At 46.2% G+C, this 25,834-nt stretch overlaps 2 protein-coding genes across 8 annotated transcripts in view; one reads left to right on the top strand and one right to left on the bottom strand.

Annotated features, from left to right (window-relative positions):
* Positions 1 to 331: 331 nt before the first annotated feature.
* gsap (gamma-secretase activating protein) lies at positions 332 to 22,874 on the top strand. Of its 4 annotated transcripts, XM_086059444.1 has the most exons (32): positions 332 to 684; positions 1,331 to 1,401; positions 2,719 to 2,775; positions 2,848 to 2,917; positions 3,472 to 3,519; positions 3,590 to 3,678; positions 3,744 to 3,813; positions 3,883 to 3,932; positions 4,465 to 4,575; positions 4,655 to 4,711; positions 5,315 to 5,361; positions 5,581 to 5,660; positions 6,007 to 6,084; positions 6,181 to 6,261; positions 6,891 to 6,983; positions 8,134 to 8,302; positions 8,555 to 8,645; positions 8,770 to 8,839; positions 8,912 to 8,991; positions 9,049 to 9,129; positions 9,295 to 9,417; positions 9,524 to 9,576; positions 10,841 to 10,872; positions 13,561 to 13,622; positions 14,586 to 14,681; positions 18,210 to 18,280; positions 18,446 to 18,540; positions 18,698 to 18,817; positions 19,568 to 19,629; positions 20,508 to 20,606; positions 20,736 to 20,832; positions 20,935 to 22,874. In XM_086059444.1, exons 1-32 carry the CDS (start codon positions 597 to 599, stop codon positions 21,033 to 21,035), a joined length of 2,592 nt encoding a protein of 863 aa, XP_085915570.1. In that variant the 5' UTR covers positions 332 to 596; the 3' UTR covers positions 21,036 to 22,874. The 4 variants fall into 4 exon arrangements, with proteins under 4 accessions (XP_085915570.1, XP_085915568.1, XP_085915571.1 ...); XM_086059442.1 differs by having other exon boundaries at positions 8,912 to 9,129; XM_086059445.1 differs by lacking the exon at positions 1,331 to 1,401 and having other exon boundaries at positions 8,912 to 9,129.
* Positions 22,875 to 24,087: 1,213 nt separating this feature from the next.
* Positions 24,088 to 25,834, bottom strand: part of ccdc146 (coiled-coil domain containing 146) — a 45,744-nt gene continuing 43,997 nt past the window's right edge. For all 4 annotated transcript variants that reach the window (XM_086059087.1, XM_086059084.1, XM_086059085.1 and 1 more), the window contains one exon: positions 24,088 to 24,577. In XM_086059087.1, coding sequence (XP_085915213.1) covers positions 24,374 to 24,577 — 204 coding nt within the window. In that variant the 3' untranslated portion in view covers positions 24,088 to 24,373. The remainder of the gene's footprint in view (positions 24,578 to 25,834) is intronic.

Here is a 25,834-nt window from a genome sequence, read left to right as displayed (position 1 = left end):
AACTCTTTGAGGTGACGTAAAACACTATGCAAGTCCTTAAAGTGTACGCAAGGGGGCAATGTTGGCTACATTTACAATCATCTCCCGTCGATAGCAAAAGTACAGATGCAATAAGAAAATGTTTATAAAACAAAGAAAAACACCCTTTGATATGACATCCACCAAATAAAAGTGCGCCTGTATGTCATTTAATGCATTCCTGCACAATGACAAACTTAGTAAAGTCATAGTTTAAACAATCCATCCCAGAGTGGCTCACGATAGTGTGCCTTGTTACTGTGCCAAGTGCGTGCACGCGTAACAAAGGAATGTGACACACTATTGTGAGCTGCCCGAGTGGCCGGATGGTGGTGAGAGATTCCAGCCCAGCCAGAGTGATCCTCCCTCGGCCTATGCAGCGCAAATGATCAACCAGCGGCGTGCAATATTTCCGAGACGACTGAGGACAAAGTGAACTTTCACAAGAACGACAAAAGTGAACAAGACTCTCGGTCACGTGACGCCGCACCCGGAAAGACTGCAGGGAAGCGACGCACTGACAAGTTCTTGGATCGGATGAATTGTGCTTTTTGACCGCCACATTTGCTCGCCTTCTTATGTTCAAGCTGCAGCCCACGTTTGACCTGCGCAGAGATGTGGAGGCTGACGTTCGAAGGAAGGAGGCGGCGGTGCGCGGGGCCAAAGGTGAGGCGGTCACGTGACATTTGCAGGGTGCGGGTGCGGGCTTCAATTGGGTGCAAAAGTCACTTTTGTACAATAAAAACCTGGACTTGTGCAAGCAAAATGTGAGAATTTGTAGTTGTAGAAAAAACTAGTTGTACTTCTAAAAAGGAAAACAAAAGACATTTGAAATGATCACTTGTGAATTCACGTGAATTGTTTTTAGTTGTATCAACAAAATAAAAACGACTTTTGTCTGAATCAAAATCAAACCTGAAAAAAATAACGAAATGACGCCGCCAACGGCGATGATCCCGCCATGCTATTGTTGGCGCGATCATCGGCGTTGCCACGTGCGGTCGACCAGCAGCGAAGTGCGCCCAACTGTCAACTGCGCCGCTTGTTTGCGCCGCTACGGCGTCCTGCACGAGTCAGCGACAAACCTGGTCGACGATGACGTTAAGCGAGCAAACTGCGTCAAACTGAAGCGCAATGGATGGCGCTATCAGCGTTGATGGTGCAATCCTGTAAGGCTGCAAAGAAGTGGCTTGCGTGCAAGGAACAGCCGAGTGTGAAACGATGCGATCAGCGTTGAATGACGACATGGGATGTAATAAGCGCAATTGAAACGGAAAGAGATATTGTTTATCTCATGATGCTGTGTCCGCAGACTATTCTGGAGCTGTGGACATTTTGATCCTCAACATCGAGAGAGGCGGGGCCATCCTTTACTCCTGGAAGGTTATTATTGTGCTTGCAACTTCCCGTCGACAATCTTTATTTGGGGAGAAAAGTTCAACCTGCATGCATTTTGTTTTCAAGCAAGCTTTTCAAATGGGTGCTTTAGCTAAGGTGGGCGGGGAAAGCTTCAGGCTTTCAAATGTACTTTGGGCAGGGATAGCCTACTAGAACATATGAACTCTACTTGGGCTTGATCAAAAAGGGATGTGCTGACTCTCATTTCACGTGACTTTGAATGCGATTGGTGAATTCTCAACACAGTCACGTTCTGTTTTAAGAGGGTGTGCACACTTCTGCAACCAGATCATCTCACTTAACAGCTTCATTGTTTTTTTCTTTTGTTGTTGTACGGGTTACAGGTTACATTAATGGTGGATTTATCTTGGTCTCATTCTTTATGCAACAAAAATGTGGCATTTGAACAGGGGTGTGCAGACTTTTCATAGCCACCGTTCTGGCTGTTTGCATGCTCAGGCCAAAGCAATTGAAGTATTGTCTTTCTATGGCACATGTATGTGGCATCTTGATTGTGGAAGAACGAGGTTGAGGTGAGTTCAGGAGTTTCATTTCTACAAAAGTAGCGTTCTGCTGCCATTTTGTGTCATCTGGACTGCGGCGTCAACGACTCCCAGATGTTCGCTATTTGTGGCCGGGTTCCTTTCACTGCATATTCTTTGTGTAGCTCATCTTACATGCATGTCGTTATTTCTTATTATTGGAGATGGGCGAGTACTGATAGCGGGTATCGGTATCGGGCCGATGCCAGACCTCGCGACGCCGGCCGATGCCGATATTGGCCGCCCTCTTGTGGCTGTTTTATGATCAGTAAATACAAATCGGAAGACTAGAAAATTGGCATTTATTTCATGTAACTTTAAGGGAAAAAAGACGATATATTGACATATGTAGGTGTGTCTTTAAAATGATCTGTCCTGGTATCGGTATTTGGTATCGGTGATTACTCAAGAGCTGTGCACTCATACTGGTATCGGTCTGAAAAAAAATGGTATTTAACATCCCAAATGATCTTATTGATAATAAAAAATAAGCTGGAGGAAAAAGCTAGCATTGGATTTGATGGTGCGCGCGCGCGCCGCGCATCATCAAATGGACTGAAAAATCAAAGCGCTTCAAGCGCAAGTTCCCTCGTGATGGTTCCACTTTTTGAGGATTCAGGAAACTTTGAAACCCTCCGTGAATAAGCTGGTGTTCTGCATCCATTTTTAACGACGTGCCCGCCAAACAGATTTGGGAGGTCAACGATGGTTTTTGTTTTTTTCTGGAGTTGTGGCGCAATAATCTGGTCTCTCCTGGTAGGGATCAACCGGGACCACCAGAGTTGGCAAATATGACTCAAGCAGCAAGCAGAATAAGGTGCTTACGTGAACTCGTCACTGGCCGAGTACGGTTCGGTTGTCTTTAACTTTGAAGTTCTCTGGCCAACAGCTCGTGTACACGTTCGACACGCTGGTTTGCGTCAGCAGTTGCTCCCTCAACAAGGAGGAGACCTTGTTAGGTGAGCCCAAAACACAACATTTCAAGTTTGCAATATGATGACAAACAAACTCAGGCAAACCCAAAAAACGTGTAAATACGTTTTTTAAGACTTTGTCCTTCACTCTCAAAAACGTATTTCTACCTTTTTTGATGTGAATTTTTTAATGCAAGACTAAACAGAAGGCTTCTGGTGTGACGAGGTGGATGAAAGCAATGGTAGTTATTACAAAAAGTGGCCAGCAGGTGGCAGCAGAGTACAAGAGATCAACCAGGGCCATGTTGCAACAAACTCTTTTTGTCTGTGTTTAACTGGTTTGTGAATAATGACGAAAGTTAGCTATCGTCGAATGCTAATTGCTGCAAAACGGAAACAGGTGCAAATATACTTCTTCTTTTTTTCCCTGAAGGAAGAAGAGATTTGAATCTTCCTTTTGTTTTTAAAGCAATAGAACCGAATATTCTGTGGGCCTTGCAAAATCAGTTCAAATCTAGTCGAGCAGCCGGGAGCGAAGGCGGTTGCTTCAGTGAAAATGGCTGCCAGTCAATGCAACACAATTTTTCCCCCTTTCTTAGCTGTGAGCTTGGCGCAAAACTGTCATGGCGACGAGCACCTCAAGCCAAGTAAGACCCGTTTTCAAAGTGTTCCTTTGCACGCTTGATGGTTTGGTATCGGGTCTCGTCCCTTCCGCAGTGTCCAAATGCTTGACGCTCCTGATTGAGATCCATCCCATCAACAACACCAAGGTCTTAAAGGCGGTCGACTGCAGGGTCAAAGTTCAGGTAGAGCAGCGATGAGGCGCGGCCAAGAGCGGCCTTCTTTAAAATGGCCGACTTTTGGCTTTCAGTTCCTCCACCCCGAACGTGAGCGCGGATCAGCGCACGAGAGCCACCTGCTGCTGTTGACGGAGGACGGATGTGAGTCCTTTTGGTTTTGTCCCCCGTTGGGCTCATGGGCTGAACCGGGTTCTTGTGTGTGCGCTTCAGATGTGGACCAGTACCACGTCCTGCTGACCAGACTTGAGGGTTACAAAGTGGTAAGCTGAACTCTTCGCACCTTCCCAGTAAGACGGGACGGGACGGCTGCTTGAAATTCCAAGCGTGAACGTTTCAACGTTTCAACGTTTCAATTTGAAAAATGCGCCACTTTTGCTGTAACGACTTCTCCCGTTTTTTGTAATTGTTTTAACTTGAGCCGGAAAAAAGGCCCGCTGTCGCAATTTCAGGCTTAAAACGACAACTTGACGCTCATTTGGGCGGTGCGGCTCAGTGGTAGAGTGGTTGTCTCCCAACAGAGAGGTTGTGGGTTCCATCCTCAACCCATGTGACCGCGTCAAAGCGTTCTTGAGCAAGATACCGAACACCCAATAAGCAAAGTGCGCATCTCGGACCGCGCGGTGCATTGTGGGTAGGCGGCGTTACCCGGCGACCGAACAGGAGTCAACAGTAAATGAAAGCAATGGCGACTTTGAAGATTTCAAGCGACGCGTCACGACTCATCAGCCGGCAAAATACAAAAAGTGTGCTCAAGTGCCCCGAGTACCCGTGACGCGTGTCGCCGGGAACCAGGTGCTGACCAACCCCGAGCGTTTGTCCAAGACGGCCGAGCGGGTGGCGGAGGATTTCTGCTGGGTCCAGTGGGACGCGCACACGCAGCGGCTCCATTATCTCACCCGGGCGGTAACGCAACGCTCATCGAAGATGCGGGTTTGCATCCTCTGTAAAAATGGCATCGGAACGCATTTGGTCTTTTCCGCAGGACGAGTTCCGGCTGCGATGCGTGCAGTTCTACGACAATCGCAATTGGGAAACGGTGGTAAGTACAAAGCCAGCCGATGGACATGATGCGAACGACTCACAACTTCAGGATGGACCCAAAATGACATCTTAATACTCATTGCGGGAATGCTGACGCTAATTAGCATTAGCATTATTAGTATCCGGACTCCTGCGTTGGCTCTCCGACGGCTCCCATCTTTGGCGGAGGTTCTCGTGCATGCCAGATCCACCACACCAGCATCTCCTGAAACTCAAAAAGAATTTGCTTCTCCCACTGGCGTTTGTGGATCTCACTCTATCCTTCCTTTAGTCTTTCCTCTGGTCTCTCGATGTCTCCCTGTTGGAGTTCAGATGTATCTGAGGTTGGTGAAAGATTCTGGATTTGTAACTGTGGGTGATGCCTGGTTGGTGTTGGATCTTTCCTTCCTTTGATCCTTCCTCTGGTCTACTGACAACTTTGTGACTCTGGCGGGACTGAAGTATGTGGTTAAGGGGTTTGGGATTTTTTTCCCAGATAAATTAAATGGCACACACTTTATCATTGTGGTGCATTTTTGGTTCATCCTGAAATTTCAGCCAATGGCCCAAACTTTTTGTGAGTCGTGTCGATGTCGCGTGTCTTTGTGTTGCTCTTCCACAGTTGGAGCTCGCATTAGAGTTGCCCTCTGACGCTTTCAGCACCGTCACGTAAGAAACCGTCTATTAGTACACGTTTGCAATGTTTGTTGTATACGCGACAAAACGCACTGTCATAGTGTTGGCATATGGCCGCAACATTAGGTACGCTAGCACACCTATGAGAGCCTCTCTGGCCATCTGTGCAGGTGTACCTAATGTCGTGGCCAGTGTGTGTATATACAGGTGTGTGTGTTGGTGTGTGTGTGTGTGTGTGTGTGTGTGTAACAGGTTTGTGAACTTGGGTTTTGACCACCATTACGCGGAGAAGCCAGAGCGAGTCAAGATGGAAGTATTGACGAAGCGATTAGGTAATCCGTCGTCCACGGGAACGGCCGCACAATCGCATGTCAAGAAGTGACGCCGAACGCAACGTACGCGCTGCTGTCGTTTTGTTGCTCGTTGGGAAAACGACAACGTCAGCGGCGCAACCCGACGCAACGAAACAATGATTGGCTTGTCACCATTTGATTAAAAGTGGGTTGATTCACTGACTGATGATTAATTGCGACTTGATGATTTCAACCTGTTTGAGGCGCAATCAATTCACTCTCCGGCCTCAACATGAGCAACACGTGCACGTTTTAATAAGATCGAGCTGTGTGAAAAAGTCTTATTGCAATGATTACAATCGAAACATTTGATGTTTTATTCCAGGAAGCATGTGCGTGTGTTACAGTCGACCCGTTTGCGGCAAACCGGAGCTCATCTATTCGGTGGTTTTTGTTCACAAAGGTGTGTGCGTGTGCGTGTGCGTGTGTGTGTGTGTGTGTGTTTTACCTGCAGTCACGTGTCGCCAGCATGTCAACTTGCTTTTTCATCCTCTTTTAGACTGCAGCAAGACTTTCCGGGTCACTTTGGACCGGCCGACACGGGACGCCGCGCAGCTCCAGCCGCTCTTCATTCCCATAGGTCGCACGCACGCACGCACGCACGCACGCACGCACGCTTGCCTTTGTATCATCGCGGGGACATCTCACTGACTTGATGCATTTCCTAGCCCCGCCCCATGAAAAATGATTGCCTACCCCCATTCCTTCCCCGAACCTCAACCATAACCCAATTCAAACCTAAACTCTAAAAGCAAGTCGTGACCCTCAAAATGAGGCCAAAAATGTCCTCACTTCACAAAAATCTGTTGGTTAAAGACGTATTTTGGTCCTCACAATGCGGTATGTACAAGTTCACACACACACACACACCGGGTCGACATTCCTCGTGGGGACATCTCATTAACATAATGCAATTCTTAGCCCCTTACCCTAACCTTAACCATCGCAACTGATGACCCAATTCAAAGCTAAACTCTAAAACCAAGTCTTGAAAAAGAGGTCTGGACCTTGTGGGGACCACCAACACGTCCCCACAAGGTCCCCACAGTGATAGTAAGAAGCCAGAAAATGGTCCCCATGATGTGATCCCAACCCGCCCGCACACAATTCCTACAAGCCAAAGTGCGAGCGTGTGCGCGCCGCGCGCCTCACGAATGTCCGCGCAGCTGCACGCGCGCTGACAGGCGTGTTTGTCACCCGCGCGCGCAGGTTCCTACGTGGTGGCGTACCTGCACGCTCACTTCCTGCACTGCCTCAACATCCGGCAGCAGCAGCTGCTCTGCCACTCGCTCTTCCTGTCGGGTAAGACGGAGCGTTGCACTCTTTTTCTCATCAAGCCTTTTCCCACCGAGCAGAACCTGCCGTCGGCCCCCAAAATGGCATCTCCTTCTTCAATGACGACATATCGTTATCCTTGTAGCATAATTGCAGAGGTCGTGTTTTGACTTTGTCACAAAATCACCAAAAATGTCAACGTGTTTGCTAAAAAAACTGATGTGTCGATTCTTAGTTTTCCAGGTGATGGCAATCCACAATGGAGGGTTGACTCTTGATTTATTTTTATTTTTTAAATTTTTTATTTTATTTTATTTTTTATTTTATTTTATTATTTTATTATTATTTATTTATTTGTATTTTTTTTTAACTTTTTTGACTCTTGATTTCTTTTTATTTCTTTTATTTTTTATTTTATTTTATTATTATTTTTATTTTTATTTTTATTTTTTTATTTTTTTAACTTTTTTGACTTTTGATTTCTGCAAACTTTCAAAAATGACATCGCAACGATGCTATAGGCTAGCGATATTTATGACACGACAGTAAACAATGACACGAATAGACCAAACCTGCACGTAAACGACGTGCCAATAGCGCTGCAAGTATTTTTAGAATGGACAATCCCACCAATCCCACCAATTCATCAATTCATCCGATCAAAATCCCTTTCGAACCAAAAGGCCTTCTTCAAATGCATCTAACCTAACGTTTCGTTCTCAAATGGGGGTGCGTGAAGGCACTTCAGGGGGTTGGCAAGATTTGAAGAGACATTGAAAACGCAGAATCCGTGCAAAAATCCTTTCAAAATGATGATTACATTATTTCAGGAAAACCAAAGTTCATCAAATAAAATGTATATTCAGTAGTCCGAGAAACCCGGTCCCCTCAAACCACAATGGTTTGACCCACCTGTCAATCATTTGAAAATTTGATTTAAAGATAAATGAGTTGTTTTTCCAAATAGTACAAATGACCTTCTCAAGTGTAATAAATCAGACAACGATGGAACCGCACTGTTTTCTTTTCTTTTCTTCAACCAAAAATGTTTTTCACTGGTTTTGGGGTACTTGGCTGAAAAAATCGTTTTCAGTCGTGTTCTGTCTGACAACAAAATGTCAAACGTGTCGTATGACACGCCTTTCGCACCCGAAATGTTCTTGTATCGGATGTTTAGGAGAAGCGGCTGACTTGGGCCTAACGTCAAAGTCGGGAAGATTCGCGGTCCTGCACGCGGAGGAGGAGTCCAGTGCGGCTGTGTTGGACCTGGCGAGCGGGACGATCCACCGCGTCCAACTCAGCCCGGTTTGCCTTCTGCAGATGTTACGATCAAACTCACTTCCTGGGTGAGCGCCAGCGAACAGCACGGGTGGCAAATCCGGGTCCAGAAAGTCAAAACCCTGACACGGCTTGGCTTTAGCCCCAGATGCTAGCTAGCTAGCTAGCTAGCTCCCGTGGTGCTCGTTTATCTGCTCGGGAGCGAGCTCGCTCTTACTTTCTGGATTTGGATTTGCCACCTCTGCGGCGGTCGACAGTCAGACTCAAGACAAGTTGTTCTTGTTTTTTATTATGTTTGTGGACGCCATCTTTGTCCCAAGGAGCGCGCCCAACGCGGCGGGCGCTCAATGCCTGGCCGCCCTTCACTGCCTGCTTCTTTACAGCGGCAATGACGCAACCGTGGAGCTGGAGGTACGCGCGGCGCTCAAGCAGCGCGGCTGGCATTCAAGCGCCGCGCGTTCAAGCGGCGCGTGTTCAAGTTCGTGTCCTCTACGCGTAAACAAAATGCCTTCTTTTTGCATCTGTGCGCCTGCAGATTATTGAGTGGCTGTGTGACGATGTCAAAGTTGCAAACTCCTACGACCAAATCCAGGAGTTCCTTCTCGGTGAGCGTAAAAAGAAACAAAGTTGGATGTTTAGGTTGAAATCCTTTTATTCATTTAATTTTTTTTTGACAGCATCTTTGTACAGAAAGAGCGACCAGAAGTCCCTCAGCTTGGATAAACTGCTGCCTTGCTCATCGGTGTTTGACATGAAGGTAGGCCTGCCGCCTGTTTTCCCACTTGGCAGCTGGCTCACACCCTCGGCCTTGCAGGAGGTCCCGGCGTGTCTGACGGAGATCCCCGGCGTGCGGTGCGACACTCGCTCGCATGTCGAGTCTGCCTTTAAAGGGAAGGTAATAAAATAACGGGCCTGAAAAAAAGCATTTCTTGTCTCTCGGAACGCATGACAACATTTGACCATGAGCTTTTAGTTTGTTGATTTTCAACATGATTGTTTCCGCCCCGCCCCGAGTGACGCGCAGTTATGCAGTGTGCCGTTTGTGTGCCGTTTCGCGCAGGCCGCTCGTCTGCAGGGCTTTTGGTCCGAGCTGCAGTGGAACGCAGAGAGGACGCCATATTTTGATGCGGATCCCGACCCTCGATACAGAACCTCCCACGTTCGGACCTACTGGAGCAAACTCGTAAGTGGTCAAAGTCAACTGACTGAAAATGCCGTGCCCGTTCCTCGCCCGTTCCGCGCCCATTCCGCGCCCGTTCCGTGCTCATTCCTCTGCCGTTTCCTTGCAGACGACGGAGAACGCGTCCAGCGACACGACTCGTTTGTTAGAAAACGCTAAAAAGTAAGTCTACTTTCATTCTCTTTATTTAAATGTAGAATTGTAAAAAAATAATCATCTTAAATAAAGAAAATCATACAATGTATGTTACAATAAACAATACAATTTAATACATTCAAAAAATAAAAATGTCTATTTATTATTATTTCTATACGTCAGAGCAAAAGCAAACATGGATGAGTGACAATTAACAGTCGACGGTTAGGAAAGCATTTTGCCTTTTGGTTTCATTAAGTGCGTTCATCAACATATATTCATTTTTTTTGGTCTTGTTTCTCTTTTTATCTTGATCTGTTTGCTTACAGAAGAGTATTAATGCCACACGCAAATAAAAAGTTCCATATCACATTTAATATGAGAAGTTTTATGTTTTAACGTGATAATCATCAGATTGCAACATGAAACTTATCATGTAAAAACGTGATCAATTTCATGTAACAATGTAAAATTACCATAATAGGAGATCATTTTTTTTAATCATAATTAAATCGCATGACTTCAATAGTTAAGTCACGATTGATGTATAATGTCTAAATGTATAATAACATAAAAATGGAAAAAAATTATAAATAAATAAATCTTTTAATCATTGATACATTCATTTTTTAATTCATAAAATTGAGTGGAAATTAAAAAGATGTACTGTAAAATACGTGTGATGTTGATTTGTGTCGAGTTCATTTTTCTGCCACTAGATGGCATCATTGCATTTGGAAGACGGTGACAGCTCAGTGCTTTTTTCCTTTTCATATTCAGAACCATTTCATCTTTAACAGACGTACGTAACGTAATCATTTCTCGAATTCTACTTGTCACGGTTATCATATTGATTTGGAACGATATTCATCAAGAGGTGGCAGAGGTCAAAAGTCAAACTTGCCAATAGTCATTTTTCCAGCTTCCCGCACTTCTTCTGATCGTTAAACACCGAATCAATCCTATTGATTGGCGATATCAATCCCAAGCTGGTTGAGGTATGTTTGCTTTTCCAGCTCTGCGTGTGTCATCTTTCAATCCGACTTCCACAGCAGATAGCCGATTGTTTTGAAAAGATATTCAAGACACATGAAGCGGCTGGGGGAAAAGATCACCTCAATACGTGTTTTGTTTTGGGTGTCATCATTTTACCAGATGAATCTTCAAATGCTCAGGAATGATTACGTAGCGTTAGCGGCAGGACCGGATCGAGTTTGAAGGACATCGTGATCGTCCAACACAAGATGGCGCTTGAGGAATTCACACCAAAGCTTTTCTTCCTGTTTTCCAGAGTTCTTGCCGCGGTGGACGCTCGGCATCCGGGTAAGACATAAGACGCATCCTCGCACACAGACGCAGCAAACGTGCCACAACCTCACGTGCTCGCTTATGGTGAGGTTGAGGCAGTGATGAAAAGGAGAAAGAAAAATGAGGTCACAGAGAACGAGGAGGACACGATGGAACGGCGCTCCCCAACATTGTGCTCCCCAACATTGCGCTCCCCAACATTGCGCTCCGCAACATTGCGCTCCCCAACATTGTGCTCCCCAACATTGCGCTCCCCAACATTGCGCTCCCCAACATTGTGCTCCCGCGCAGCTGTTGAGCATCAAGCAAAAGCATTTCTTCACTTCACTTGATTGATTTGACTTCATATACAGTACGATCTCACGGTCTATACCGACGACCACAAGGTCGTCACCTACATGAAAATGGCAGCCCACAATATAAGGGATGATGGAACCCAGATTTCTAACATACTGTTTAATGTTGTTTTGACTTTACAGAAGAAAAAAAAATGGAGCAACCCAGAAATTCAGTGGGCTCACTTCATAAAAAAAGAAAAAGAAAAAGTGAACTCATTCACTCGCAGCCATTTTCCCTAAAGCAACCCCCTTCGCTCCCGGCCGTTTGACTGGATTTAAATGCATGGTTTACTTGATATATTTTTTTACCTTAATCAGATTTGAATACTCACATTTAATGACATTTACAGTCAAACAGTGAATGAAATATCTTCATATAAAATGAAAAATCACACGACATTTCAATTCAATTGATCTTGTGACTAACGTTTGAGAAGCAAACGTTTTAAGATTGAAAATCAAATGAATGGGCTCAATACCAAACGTCATCCCACATTTGACGTCTAATCCCACCTCGTTGCGTTGGACGAAAGATAAACAATGGCCGGGCAGACAAATCCAAAGTCTCCAATTGCAGTCTTACCGGCCGCCTCTCGGCGTTCGGAGCGTCGTCGGCCCGCGAGCGCGACAGTTGAGAGCGGAAGGCGAGCGGCCTTTTTGTGCCGCTGTCGACGACTTGATTTCAAATGAGTTCCAGCTGTGACGGGCGTCGCCTTGAAAAGGTCAGGCGGCGCTTGTCCTTCCAGGTCGCTGTAGTTCTTCGGCCACTTTTGTAGTTCTCTTCAGCAGCCGTTGTCAGCTGTCGGTTTGGCTCGACGGCGTGTCCCAACGAACCCGGGAGCCAAGTTGTCCGGGACCTTGGCAGGGTCAGCTACGGCGATCGGGTCCAAGGGGAGGGGCCAGACAAAGCGGAGGCGCACATCGGCAGCCTCGCTTCCGTCAGCCTGCCTTGCCCAAGGGCAGCGGTGGCGACACACCGCCGTGCGAATGTGTGAGCGCGTGAATAATGCACGCATTCATTGCAAAGCGTCTCGAAAAGCGCTCCATCGATCGCATGCGTTATTATTAGATTCCGATGAATATTGCTCAACTCAAGATTTAAGATCGAAGGTCCATCAGAGGGATTCATCTGCAACACGATGCCAGTTCCTGTTTGAAAATATCCGTGCCCATGAAAGGAGGCTCCTCCCCCTCAAAAACATTTCCTAGAGTTATGTTCAGAAATGTGGACAAAGAAGTAGTGCCTGGGTGCCAGTGCATCTGCATTTTGATATAAGTGACTGTTATTTATCATTTTTCATGAACTATTAAGAGTTGACGGCTGCTTGGACTAGACCACGATTGCATTAAAAAAAAGATGAAATATTCTTTTTATTATGATGTAAAAAAATATCATTCAAATTCATTATTATTATTAAACTTATGAAACCATTTATTATTGGGTAAAATGACTAAATGTGAGGAAAAGCACCATTTCTGTAAAAACAAGCACCCAGAAAAACGAATCATTGCCAAGATATCACCCCCAAGACCCCCCCCCCCCCCCAAGACCCCCCGAGTATACTGCTGCCATGAAACTTGAGATCTCTCTCTTGCAAAAATGACAAAAGCGATTCAGCCCATCTCAGTGACGCAATTGCGCGCTTAAGCGGCGTTTTCATGTTCTGCATCCAAACGAGTGTGAACATTTATTTCATTCTCATCTGAGCGACTCCATCATTCATTCATTATTCATTATTCATCAGAACTGGAGGCTTTTCTCCCCCCAATTAATCTCTAAAATGTCAAGCGTGTCGTAGAAAATGTAAACGGAGGGAAAAAACCCTGAGGAACGCCAAAGTCGTCATGCAAAAGGAAAGCGATGCTATTAAAACATTTACAAAGCAGCGTTTGGAAGTTGGCAAATATTTGCCTTTTTTGCCCGAAGCCAATGCGGGGGGTTCGTATGTAAATAGCGGCTAATGCTAATGCTAATTGCTTCTGCTCATGAGAATGATTACCTGCTCTTTTGAAAAGAAGACATTTGCATATAAAGTTGCAACTTGTTACATGTGACACATCAAAAAGGCGGCCTCTTGCATGCGCGTGATTAAATGAAGATGAAATCTGAACGTGTGCAATTATTCATCGTCTCGCAGCGGGTTGCGCCGTCTCAGAACAACCCCCCAAGCTTTGTGATGTTTTTTCAAAGGCAAAACACACCCCAAAAAGAATCCATTAATGCTTTAGATTACCCACAATCCTCCTCTTCCCCGAAGGCTTTGCTTTTTGCATGGAACATCCACTGCTAGCAATGGCCGACCAGGTGAATGACATTCGGGAAGTGTTGCGGTTTTCCGTCAAACGTTTCTTCTGTCTCCTCCAGACGGGAAGCTGGTGCCGCTTTTCCAAGAGGAGGACGAGCACCAGAGCTTGCTCATAGGCCTGGTGAGAAAAGGGAATCCAACGGCGACTGCGAGCAATTGACCGCCGATGCACGATGAGGTCAAAGTGGAATGAGGGAAATAAATGGCTGCTTTACAATCCTATTTTGAATTGAACAGAATATTGCTTTCACCACGGAAGCTAGCTAGCCAAGCCATGTTTCTATCAAAACATGGAAGCAAGCAAGGAAAAAAAAGGATATTTCTATCTGTTTCCGTTTTGCAAAGCTATAGCTACGTTTCATCATTATTCACATTCCTGTTGAAAAAAAACACTGTCATAAAGAGCAAGTCTCTTATACTCTTTTTTTTTATTTTTTTAAATAATAACTAGCATTGCGTCTTTATGCTGCCTGGCCAATTGAAGCAGCCAATGAGAAGCTTTTCACTGAATGAAATCATTTTCAATCATATGCATTTGTTATCCGATGGCTTGGAAAATGACGATTAATTAACGCTTGGAAAACCGACAACAAACATGTTCCGACTCAATATTTGGATAAGCAGCACGCGATTTGTTGAATTCTCCATTTTGGAGGTGACCCTCGTGTCTCTATTGCGAAATGATGTAACGGCTGCGGCTTCCAAGTTTCAGGCTTCGAGTGGCGGGTTACGTAAGAATGATGTTGGCCAAAAATCCAACATGAAAATGCAATTATTTCCCTCTTTAATGTTATCTGGTGAACTTGTGTCACCGTCAGATAAGCCACGTTTCTTGCTTTCATTTTTTTGGAAGGAAACGTTTCAAACGCTCCCTTTAAACAACGTTTGATGACCGATTTCTTGTCCTGCAGCGCTGCCGATTCCAAAAGTGCCGATAGCTTCAGTTTAAGAGTTCAGTCAAGATGTTATTGCGCCGCTTGCGCTATTCTTAGAACGACCCGGTCGGCCAGTCGCCCGCTTCCGTCTTCTGCCGCCGCTTTGCTTTCATGAGCCCAAACTGTGCGTGTGCGTGTGCGTGTTGCAGACGGCGGAGAAGCTGCGAGAGCATCTGAACACGCACTTGCCTCGCCTGGGAAAGAAGAAGATGGACGCGCTGGCCGTCAACTACGTCGCCAAACTGGTCAGCATCTTTCAAATGTCGTCTCACTTTCAATCACGCTTGTTCGCTTCCATCAAAGTGAGTCAACCTCGTTTATATTAAGACAACTTTTCGTCGGCTATAAAGCGAACATTTTAGTCTTTATTTTAATCCAAGAAAACATAATAGCATTCGTCCAGTTTTAGTCAACAAAAAGTTTTAGGACAATCATTGAATGCGCGTATATTGATATATTCTTTTCTCAGCCGATTATGTTGCACATTTTGGATCTAAAACGATTTTCCATCTCTCACCTTTTTGACGAACAACAACTTGCCGCACAATTGCAGTGGCTACGACGGCTCCATGCTACAAGCTAGTAAGCTAGCCAGCGTTAGTTAGCGGCCGTATGAACATTGCTGTTGCAACGCGATAGCCGTTGGATTCATGCTAGGTTATAATTGACTTTTTTCTGACCGTGACTCCGCCTCCCGTCTGTCCCGTGTTTGCGCACGTTGCACTCGCTCGCTGCAGATTCGAGCGTGGATGCGTGTCACGTGACGGCATCGCAGCGACGGATGAGCAGAGACAGGATTTGACCAAATCCAATCATTTTCGTTCCGTCTTTGTTCATAAACTAAAATGTCCGTAGATTTCAGTCCAGTTTTTGTCAAGTCAAATACATTTTTTGTCTCGTCTTAGTTGACGGAAATGCATTTAGTCCCACTTATTGTTTATTAATGTGGCTTTTAGTCTAGTCTGGTTTTGGTCCGGCGAAAAATGTGCGTGGACGAAAATGTATTTACAAAACGAACACTACTTGCTATGCGACATTTCTGGGGGAAACGATTGCCCTTTTTTTTTCTTCTTTTTGTACAAATCGTACACTTTCTTTTCTTGGAATCACTCCCAGGGTTTGCTCACATTATATTTGAGGAGACTATTTCCGTTTTGTGTTTTGTATTCCTGGGAGGTAAATCGTTGCGTAGCCACGAACCATCCGAAGTAGACAATGTGGCATATCTGAAAACGAGAGAAGCGAATGGCACCGATCCCAGCAGCAGAGACCTCCGCGCCAAGGTGGGAACATCGGATTGCATACCCTCACATGCACCTATTTGTCATCACGGATGCCTTATTCACACCTTGGACCCGCCCCAAAATGGAAATGCGTTCCTCCTTGGTATATCACTTTCAACAGTTTTATGGAAATGAGTCGAGTAGTCCCCCCCCCCCCCCCCCCTTTAATCTCGCTGACACGCAAACAAATGGCGATGAAAAGCTAACCTCTGCGGCGCTTGCCATGCAGATGGTACGCAATTGGAAACGACAAGGGGGGGGGGGGGGGTGAACAGTGAAGGCAGGTACCCCTGCACACGCACACGCACCCTCATTTGGGCAAACTCCGGCCAAATGTCCGCTCGACCACCAAAAGGGGCGTCGCCCTCTCGCTCTTTGGTGCCCAACTTCGGTGCTTCTTGAGACGAACGTCTGCATTGACACAAGTTGGAAGGACGGCAAAACGGATGACGGCTTTTAAAGAAGGAAGAAATAGATCGCGATTCCACACTACTTTATTGTCATCGCTATTGATGCCCCGCCCCCTCGTTGCTACGGGCAACGGAGATACGTTGCTGGTTATGATGCAAAAGAGCAAGCGAGGAGTCACTGAATACGTATTGAAAGTTGTTTTGAAAGCTTTAATGATGCAAGAGAAACTCTTCTGGATGATGAAGGTTGTTACTTTTCTCCTCATGAAGAGGCTTGTTGAAAGGAATGCGTTACGGCGTGACCAGCAGGCAAGGAAACAAAAAAAAACACCTCAAAGTTCAACTCAGAAAAGACAATCACAAAATCGCCACGAGGAGAGAAACAAACTCACTCAAATGACAAGAAGACGCCGCTCGTGTCTTGGAAAGAAGCAGTTGGAAAACGACTGCAGAGACGCGTGAAAGCAAAAATCAAGAAGCCGTCTGATTGCCGACTGCACGCAGGTGTGGCTGTAAACGAGCTCTGCCCCGCCTTCCCGTTACGGCCCCGCCTGAGAGAGGGAAGAGACGAACCCGCAACCGCAACACAACGGCTGCTTTGAGAGATTCCAACCACGGGTTTTTGTTTTCTTGGAGAAACCTGCACCTTCTTGAAACCGTGACGGCTGCGAAGAATGCAATCGGAATTCACGTCACCGGCGCCAACATTCGGCTGCCAAATGAGGCGGAACTTTGTTTTTGGAGTAACCAAAAGCGATCGCCAAAAAACAGCAATCCAGTCTCCGCTAACATTTGTGCATCGCAATCACAACATTGACACGGCGCGTTCCAAAGACTGAAGTAACAAAGGATTGGCACAACCACCTCGCAAACATAGCTCGCCATTTTTGAAGAACGATAAAAAGGAGCAAAACACTGAATAAAAAAAGAACATCTAAAATCCATCTGATTGTGGGAGAAAAAAGAAGAAGCTTATTCCGAGTACTTTTTCAATTATCACTGCTTTTTCTTAAGGGATTTGTGCAAACTACGAAGGGCGTAACAGGGTCACGTATATTTTTTTTTACAAGAAAAGAAAAAACTCACATTTGCCACTTTTAAAATTTGCGAGAACAAAAAACTCGCTAATTTGTGACTTTATGAAGAGAAAATGTCTGAAACTTACGAGAAATACACGTCGCGTAGCTAAAGTCGCATGTGAGGATTGCTTGGTGGTTAATGCGACAGTTTAGAAAACAAAAAGGCAGGAGAGAGAAAATGGATATGAAACTTCAACACTTCCTGATCCCGTCAGCTGACTCACACGAACCAATCAGAAGCCAGCATTCTTGAGGGCAATGCAAGCAAATGCGGAGAGCAGCAGATTCCGCACACCAACTTAAAAAAATATACCAAAATGTAGGAATGTGTCAATAATAATGAATGAACTTAAATGCTTGATCGGATTAACATCATACGGTTAAAGCCATTTAATTTCTCCTTATTTGAAAACCCGACTGAAAACCTCCGAGTAGAACGCTACGCGTATTTCTCGTACATTTTTAAAGTGGCAAATTTGCGAGTTCTCTTAATATTGCCCCCGCCGTATATTTATACGTGGCCCTAATAATGAGTCTAAACATATGTAATAAAAAAACAACTCAGCAGAACTAATCATTGATCTCCTCCAATGAGGTCAGCGGAGGTCATACGCGTGTGACAACGAGTCTTCGTTATCTTCATTTGGTCGATGGCGTGTGCGACGCCGTCGAGCGATCCCGCATGCTGACCGACGCTCGATGGCGTGCGCTTCACACGCCATCGGACGGGTGGAAGTGAAAAAGGGAAGTGCGGCTTCGAAAGAGGGAAGCGAGGAAACAGACGAGTCAGCGTCGAGCCAGCGAGCCGAGATGCCAAAAACAAAGCCCCCCCCCCCCCAAAAAAAACGGGGACACAGATGTGAAAAAATGCGCAAGGTCGCATTGTTTTCTGGCTCCAAGATGTTTGCTCAAATTCCCGCCTTTGCCTCAAGCTGGAGTTTCATTACAATCTAATGTGTGTGTGTGTGTGTGTGTGTGTGCGTGCGTGCGCACGCGTTTAGCTGGAGCTGATCAGACGCATGCTGGAGTCCGTCTGGCTGAAGCACAAGCTGGGCCCTCAAGTTCTGTGCTTGTGAGTATCCCCTCATGATTTCACATTTGCTACATTTTGGGACGTCCGATTGGACTTTTCCGGTCAGAACGCATGATTCCGGTTCTTCCCGCCGACGCCAACTTGACCGTATTTTTTGACTTGAATACGTTCGCCGTGTCCAAATCTCTGCGGGTGTTGTTTCAGCACACGGCCGGCCGGTCCGGGCGAGCGGGCGGCGTTTCGCTTCATGCTTCGGATCCTGGAAGCCACCCGGGGCCTCTGCCTGCCGCTCCCACCCGGTACCGCCAACACACACGAAAGCAACCGATCAGAAAACCGCAGCGGGTTCAACCTGAGCGTCTTCAGCGCCACGCGAACGTTTTGGTCGTCCGTGCCGGCCGCCCGCCCGCTGGCGCGACCCTAACCGCACCCGGGTCTTGCTTTCTTTTGGGTCAGGCTACCACACCCTGCTGGCGACGTTGGCGTTGCGCTGCCTCCCTCGTCACGCTTTCCTCCAGTACGTGGACCAGCGCTTTCTTCAGCTGACGGAAACCTTCGCGTCTCGACTCATGACAGGTGCGTGCGTGCGTGCGTGCGTGCGTGCGTGCGTGCGTGCGTGCGTGCGTGCGCGCTCTGCAAAAGCACACGAACAAATGCTAACGGGTCGAGTGCATCTGAATGCGTGGCGGACGAGCAGGAGGTAGAAGTTGAGCAAAATCGAAGAGCGTCCTCAAAGAAGAAGAGGACCAAATGTGTCCATTTGATGATGTCATCAACCACGGATGGATGCTGAGGAACGATGGCTTCATTTTTTCTCGTCTCCGATGTTGATGAAATTTGCTGCTCAGGTCGAACTGGGCCAGGGGTCGTCGGGCAAACCCGGTCCTCGTGTTTGACGTGCCTCCCTCCTCCAACGCAGGTGATTCAAATGATCAACTCATCAGCAAGCTCTGGAGAAGCGTGATAAGGATCCGCACCTGTGTTGGAGGAGGGAGACATCGAAAAGACAGGACTGCGGCTCTCTGGGACCGGAGTCGCCTACTCCTGAACTCGGCGATTTATTGAATTTTTATTTGTCGATTTTCTGGCCTTGCAGTGTCGGGACAAATTTTGTTGCGATGGTCCATCTTGGCTGATTTTGCTTATGAAGACAAAGGAATCCTTTTTTGTTTGATCTTGTTTGGCTCATTTACCGTATTGTGTATTTGTACTTCCTTTGTGTACTTTGCTTACCGTGACTGCTAAAAGTTGATGAAGTCAAACATCGCAGCGTGCAACTGGTTCAAACACAGTTCAACCTTCCGTTCCCATTTGTTGTGTGCGCAGATTTGGACAACGGCGCGGCCAACGACAAACTCAAGTTTAGCGTATTGAAGCGAATTCCTGAGGTACGTTTGTTGTTTATTTCCGCCATTAAAACAATGCACGATCCCGTCTGCAAGGAGCCAGCAAGTGTTGACGTCCTGAACTTATTTTTAGGTCACAAACCACTTGTGGAACCAACTACTGTGTGTGTGTGTGTGTGTGTGCGTGCGTGCGTGCGTGTGTGTTGAGAGGTGTTTTCGCCAAATCTTTAGCGTGGTCCATCACTGTGTGTTGTGTAACTTCCACGTGCTAAGTGTGTGGGAACAGTATGTTAACGTGAACGTGTGTGTGTGTGTGTGTGTGTGTGTGTGTGTGTGTGTGTGTGTGTGTGTGTGCACCCTGTCTGCATTGTGATCAGAGGAATGTCGAGTGTTTTGTGTGTCTGTTCTGTTTCCTGCCAGTCAGATGCTTTTTGGGTGAGTTTGGGAGGCGTTAGGGGTGCAAAACACGCACGCACACACACGCACACACAGTGAGGCTATCTATCCGTTTTTGAAGAGTTTTCTCTCAATGGTCAATTTATTAGGCAGCTCAAAGAAGCGCGTCGGATGCAACAAATGTCGGTTTCATGCCGTTGGTTGGGATTTCTTTTGCCGGCATGTCAAAGCCGGCCGGTCACGCCGAGATTCCGAGGATGTGCGTCGTAAATAATTGAGCGGCAAAGTTTCACAATTGGATTCAAATATTCATCTTGGGGAGAACAACAATAATTCAACATTGATTGATGAGCTCTCGCACGAGCACGCGTTTAATGGAAACGCAAAGCGGCTCTGCATCAACACGACGTTTCTTTTTGCTTTTAGTATGAAATGTTTGCAACATTTCACAAGCCCCCAAATAGGAAAGGACATTTTCATTCATATTCTTTTTTCGTCTCCAAACTGTCCACGTTTGTGCGCAGGCGACCCGATTCTACCACATGTGGGCGCATCCCGTCACTTCGGCTTCCATCGCCAGAGATTACGTCTGGAATGCGTTCGGGAGGCGGCGCCAAAACAAGGTGACGCGCGCGCACGCGCCGCATTAGCATCGCGGCCTACAACACGTTTTCACGCAAGCAACGTCTTCGACCTTTTTGGAATCATCAGTAAAAGTCGGGCGCATTTGCTTCCCGCGTGTCTTTCCGCAGGGATTCGCCTTCACCGGCAAAGACGAAGCAGGCTTCGGGACAGAGTTCCTTCCTCTGACGTACCTGGCCAAGGTGCTCTGTGATACGGAGGAGCCAGGTAAGGCGCGCGTGTGCGCGTGCACGTGCGTGTGCGCGTGCGCGTGCGCTTCTCACCTGACATCCTCTCAAAGACGCTTGCCTCCGCATTCCCGTGCTTCAGCGCCAAACCCCTTCGAGGAGCAGGAGAAGGCGGACGCCGCATTTGTGGAGGAGACGGCTCTGAAACAGACGCGCATTCTGCTGGGGTTCGAGGGAAAATGAGAAGGGAACAAGAGAGGACAGATGGGAGCGAGGAAGGAAGACAACGTACAGACTGACGGAAGGCAAGAGGATGAAGAATAACGAGCGCCATCAAACAAGCAGGAAGACACGAATGAGAAGATGGCGGCCGACAAAAAGGGAGAAAACAAACACATTTGTTGACACTTTCATTCCAGTCGCGGATGTTGTTTTTTTTGCTCCGCACGATTGTATAAGCAAACAAAAGTTATCGCTTTCCATCGATAATATGCGACTGATCAGCCGGTGTCGCTTCTGCGGTGCCGTGAAATACGGAAAAAGCCTGGACAGAAATATGTCACGTGACCTCACCAGCGTAAACACGACATTCTGATCAATATTCCATTTGCGGAATCCGAGTTGCGCGGCAAAATGCCGCCGTTTTTGTCCATCTCAGAAGGCGGCCATTTTGCCACTTGTTGTCGCCTGAAGATGACGTCGCAGTAAACAGGACCAATCACAGCCCGCCTGTTTCCTGAAGCTGAACTGTGATTGGTTGTTACCTGAGACCCGAACAACTGCGATGTCATCTTCACTTGGCAGCAAGTGGCAAAATGGCCGCCTTCTGAGATGGATAAAAACGGCGGCATTTTGCCGCTCAACTCATATTCCGTCAACGCAATCATATTAACCACAATACCGCATTTAGAATAGTGGGACTGCGTCGACGTTATTCATGTCAAGAAAATATTTTTTTTTGGGTCGCGTGACTTCCCCTTTTAAGAAAAACGATGTTGTACTTTACATTATATGATGAAAATGACGATTTTTTTTTTGCCGTTCCTTTTGGTGTGCGCACCTTGGAGATGATCATACAGACATGCGGATGTAAATGCAGACAGTCCCAGCCAGTAAGATCATATTAGTCATTCTTCGCAGAGGATAAAGAACAAGTTACATTATCTACAAATATTTTTTCACACCGGAACACTCATGTGATTTGTTAGCATAAAGCTTTTTTTTGTTGAAATACACAAAGTGTAATAGTCTATTTTATGTTTAGTCCTCAAGCATACTCAAAATCAACTGGAAGACGGCCCGAGTAGATTCTCACTATCTGCCAAACGACACATTTTTGCATGCAAGTCAAAGCGTGAAAAACTCAAGTTGGGTCACTCGTATCTCAAGGCGCCACTCGCTAGTACGTCTCGATCAAATTCTTGCTTTCTGTATTTAGACTCCACCCTCGAGCAGATGTTCAGCTGGTGTTCACCGTCAGCGTAGGACAAATGGACGTTTTGAAACGAGAGCAATTAGTACTAGTCCAAAATGAACCAAAGGGACTTCAAAGATGGAAGATAAAGTTATTATTTTTGGAAATGTACTGACTCTCATCTGGTCAGTGATGAGGGAAATGAGATGGGCTCCTTACGGTAAAAATCTGCCCTCAGATGGGACACGATTTCCAAGAATTGACAATAAGAAAAACCGAATCGTCTCTTATTTGCTTGTAAAACTGCCGAGTGAGCAATTTCTCTGCTCGACACCATGTTGAACTTTCCTGTCATCGTTGACTGTCCCACATTGTTGCGATATTTGGATCCGCGTCTCATGTTTGCGATCATGAGGCAACAATGAGACGACTTTCATTTGCACAACACATTGCAGAAAGATGTCAAGCGAATTCTTTGGGAACGCACGTCAAGCAAACGGAAATGAAACTAAGACATCCACAAAGTGGTCTGTTTTCAATCAATCGTGGTTGATTTTGATTATTATTCTTTTTTGTAGTCTCAGGAAAATGTCTGTACGGTATTTGTTGATTTTCTTGGGTGAAATACCAAACATTCTATATGTTTTGAATAAAAGGGACAACATGTATTGTTTGCACTGAGTTTTTTTTTTCCAATCTGATTCCAGTTAACGCCTCCACGCACATTTGGCAATCTTAAAAATATTGAAATCAGGAAATGATCTCAGCGACAAACTCGTTGAGCCAACTTTAGCAAACCGCTGGCAAAAAAAAGGCGATTTGCGCTCTTGAAGCGCTCTTGAAGCGCTTCCGTTGCTCAGCGTTATGTAACGGCGTCGTGAAGCTAAAAGTTTGTCTGGCACTAAATGAATGTGGCAGCGCTCAGCGGCTGGCGGCAATGGAGGGTCACACACGCCGCTACACCTCAACACGATAGCGCACTCAATTGACCTGATTGACCTTGTCCTTTCTTTTGGTGCTCTGCTACTTATGAGACGCTAATATGTTAGCTATCGGCGCAAGTTTGTTCTTATTCTTAGAAATGGAATTGATGCATACTCAAACTATGAATGCAACATTTAAACAAATCTTGAGCAGAACGTAAAAACTTTATATTCATCCATGTTGAGATCAATTGAGTGAGATACAAATGGTGGGAGTTCTCGTCAATCTTAGCGCTCTCCTCGGCTAAGCATGCTAACTCACCTTTGTAGCTTTTACTGAAAATGCTTTGCTTTGTTCACTAAACCAACTATTCTGCTGTTTTATGCTCTCCGGTGATTTAATAGTGTCAAGTTGTAACAAATCGAGCACTGGTTGGTTAAATTACAATTCGGCCGACGACGAACATTATGCTAATGTCGTGTCAAAGCTCTTTTACATTTGCTATCTATGTGAGCTATTTAGTTTTATAAACTGGCATCAATACTCATTTGAAAGAATTTAGCTTGCCTTTAACTTTGAATACATCCAGAAATGTTAAGCCATCCATTTTATTCCAGAAACTTCTCTTTAGTTAAGTTGAGTTAAGTTGAGTTGAAACTTCTCTTCCAGAAATCCTTGATATGTAAGTTTTGGGCAACAGATGGTTAACGTTTGACTTTTAACTCCTAACCAGACGTCATCTGCTGATCCAAATACATTTCAATAATAAAACAGAGCGACTCCACGCCTGGCAACAGTTTTAAGAACAGACATGAAGTCTGAACGTGCAGCAGCGACGCCATTTTGGTGACGTGGCTTAAAAAATCAATCCATCTGGGAATCAAGTGAATATTTCAGTTTTGGCACCCGCACCTTCAATTTGTCCCCCCCCCCCCCCCCCATCTTTGTCTCCCCTCTTCCACTGTGCGATCATCCTCTCTGTATTTACATTTCTCCTTTCAGGCTTTAATCTCACGTCTTAAACCCTCTGCAATGGATTCATAGGCAGAAACATCAGACGAGAAAAATGCTCAAATATTCCCAATCTCAAACTCCGTCACATTCAAGTTTGGTTACAAAAGCGCGGTAAACAAACGATTGCCTGTCAATACAGAAAGGAAAAAAAAACTGGCGACACGATTACAAGCAGATGCAGCCGTGAAGTCACGAGAGGAGGAACGTCGACGTCGATGTCGTATTTCTTCTAGAGTTGGAAGGCTTTGAGATCTGCGGGTTTGCGTATGTGTCTCATGTTGGCACCTGCTTGGGACGGCCTGAAGGGGGCCAGCGCGCCGTACGGTCTGGGCAGAGGGAGGGGGTCCGCGCGGGGGATGTAGGCGTCGGGTCGGCTCTCCGCCGTGGTGTGCCGTCCGTTCGGCAAGCGCTTCCACTCCTCGCCGTCTGCCAGCTGCGCGCGCGCACACACACGCACACACACACGCGCACGCACACACACGCGCGCGCGAGGCATCGTTTTAATATTGATGCATGACCTTGGGAGTGCCGAGCCGGAATTCAATTTTGCCCAAGTATAATCACCAAAATGGAATAATAAATTCAATAGCGCTGAGACGTCAAAACAAATGCAAGTGCTCGGAATGACAAAATGCGATCGCCACGGCAACAATTCTTCTGTTATTCTCTCGAAAGCGCAGACGACGTTTTAAGCTGAGAGAGAACAAACGCCGCGGCGGCGCCGCGATGAAGGCGCCGTTCTTGGGATCTTCTGGCTCATTAAAGCCGTTTGGCCGGCCAATGACGCGGATGCGCTTTTCACCGCAAGAACTTGGAGGCGCTTTCTGCAAATGCGTCTGCAGAGTTTGTTCGTTGGCGGAGGGACTCGCTCGCGTTTTACGGATTTGCAAACAGAGTACGGTCGCTTCGTAGCGAAGGTCGTGACCACACAAACATTGAATATTCCCCAAAAACGCGCTCTGCTTTTTGACCTTGTGTCCTCATGAAAACCTTTTGGAAACTCAGATTTCCCAAAACACTTTCTTCATGCTTGTGATTGGGAGAGCCGCTGACTATTTTTAAAATCCCAGAAGTGAAAATGTGCCCGATTTGTCAACCCAAACATTTTCTTTACCGTAATATATTATTTTGTGTCCCCACGAGTCAAAACATAGCAAGCTTTTAACGGAGGTGACGTAAGCCCACAACGATCGAAGCTCAATTCGAGCGTCCCGAAAACTGGAGGCGTGTCCCGCAAAATCAACGCTTGCTATGAAAAAAATCATAAAACGTCAATGAGAGTTTGCCGCAATTACCGTCGGCCGTAACCACGTCAACAACGTGGCGTAACCGCGGACTTTCGTATCGAAGTCCGTCTCAACCAACTCAATCTCCCGCCTGTCTTCCGATCAGTCATTTCTCCCGCCAACCTCTCAAATTGACAGCAAAGAAACAGCTCACATTGCGGGTAACACGGCAGAAAATGCGGAGGGAACTTCAAAATCAACCTTTCCTTGCCAAGTCATAAGTGGAGCGCGACGCCTCGGACCTTCCATTTGGAAGTTGTTCCCGGCAGCGTCTTGTCGAAAGTGTCGTCCGTTCATATTGCCGACATCAACGACGGTGAAACGTTGCAGTTCTAACGAAGTAACTGAAAATGAATCTCTGAATTCGCTTTGCAGGAAACGACAGCAAAGGTCTGATGTTGAGC

This window comes from Leptonotus elevatus, chromosome 17 (assembly GCF_054856555.1).
Source record: "Leptonotus elevatus isolate MCC_2025b chromosome 17, RoL_Lele_1.0, whole genome shotgun sequence".
Classification (NCBI taxonomy): Eukaryota; Metazoa; Chordata; class Actinopteri; order Syngnathiformes; family Syngnathidae; genus Leptonotus; species Leptonotus elevatus.
The sequence above is the reverse complement of the archived record's forward strand: the minus strand, read 5'-3'. Positions and strand labels throughout refer to the sequence as shown.

What these genes read in the sequence shown, in the direction of transcription:
- gsap (XM_086059442.1), top strand. Translation starts at nt 597, where the DNA reads ATGTTCAAGCTGCAGCCCACGTTTGACCTGCGCAGAGATGTGGAGGCT. An exon ending in CGATCAAACTCACTTCCTGG is followed by an intron (nt 8,303 to 8,554) that starts GTGAGCGCCAGC and finishes CTTTGTCCCAAG; the next exon opens with GAGCGCGCCCAACGCGGCGG. An exon ending in AGAGCTTGCTCATAGGCCTG is followed by an intron (nt 13,623 to 14,585) that starts GTGAGAAAAGGG and finishes TGCGTGTTGCAG; the next exon opens with ACGGCGGAGAAGCTGCGAGA.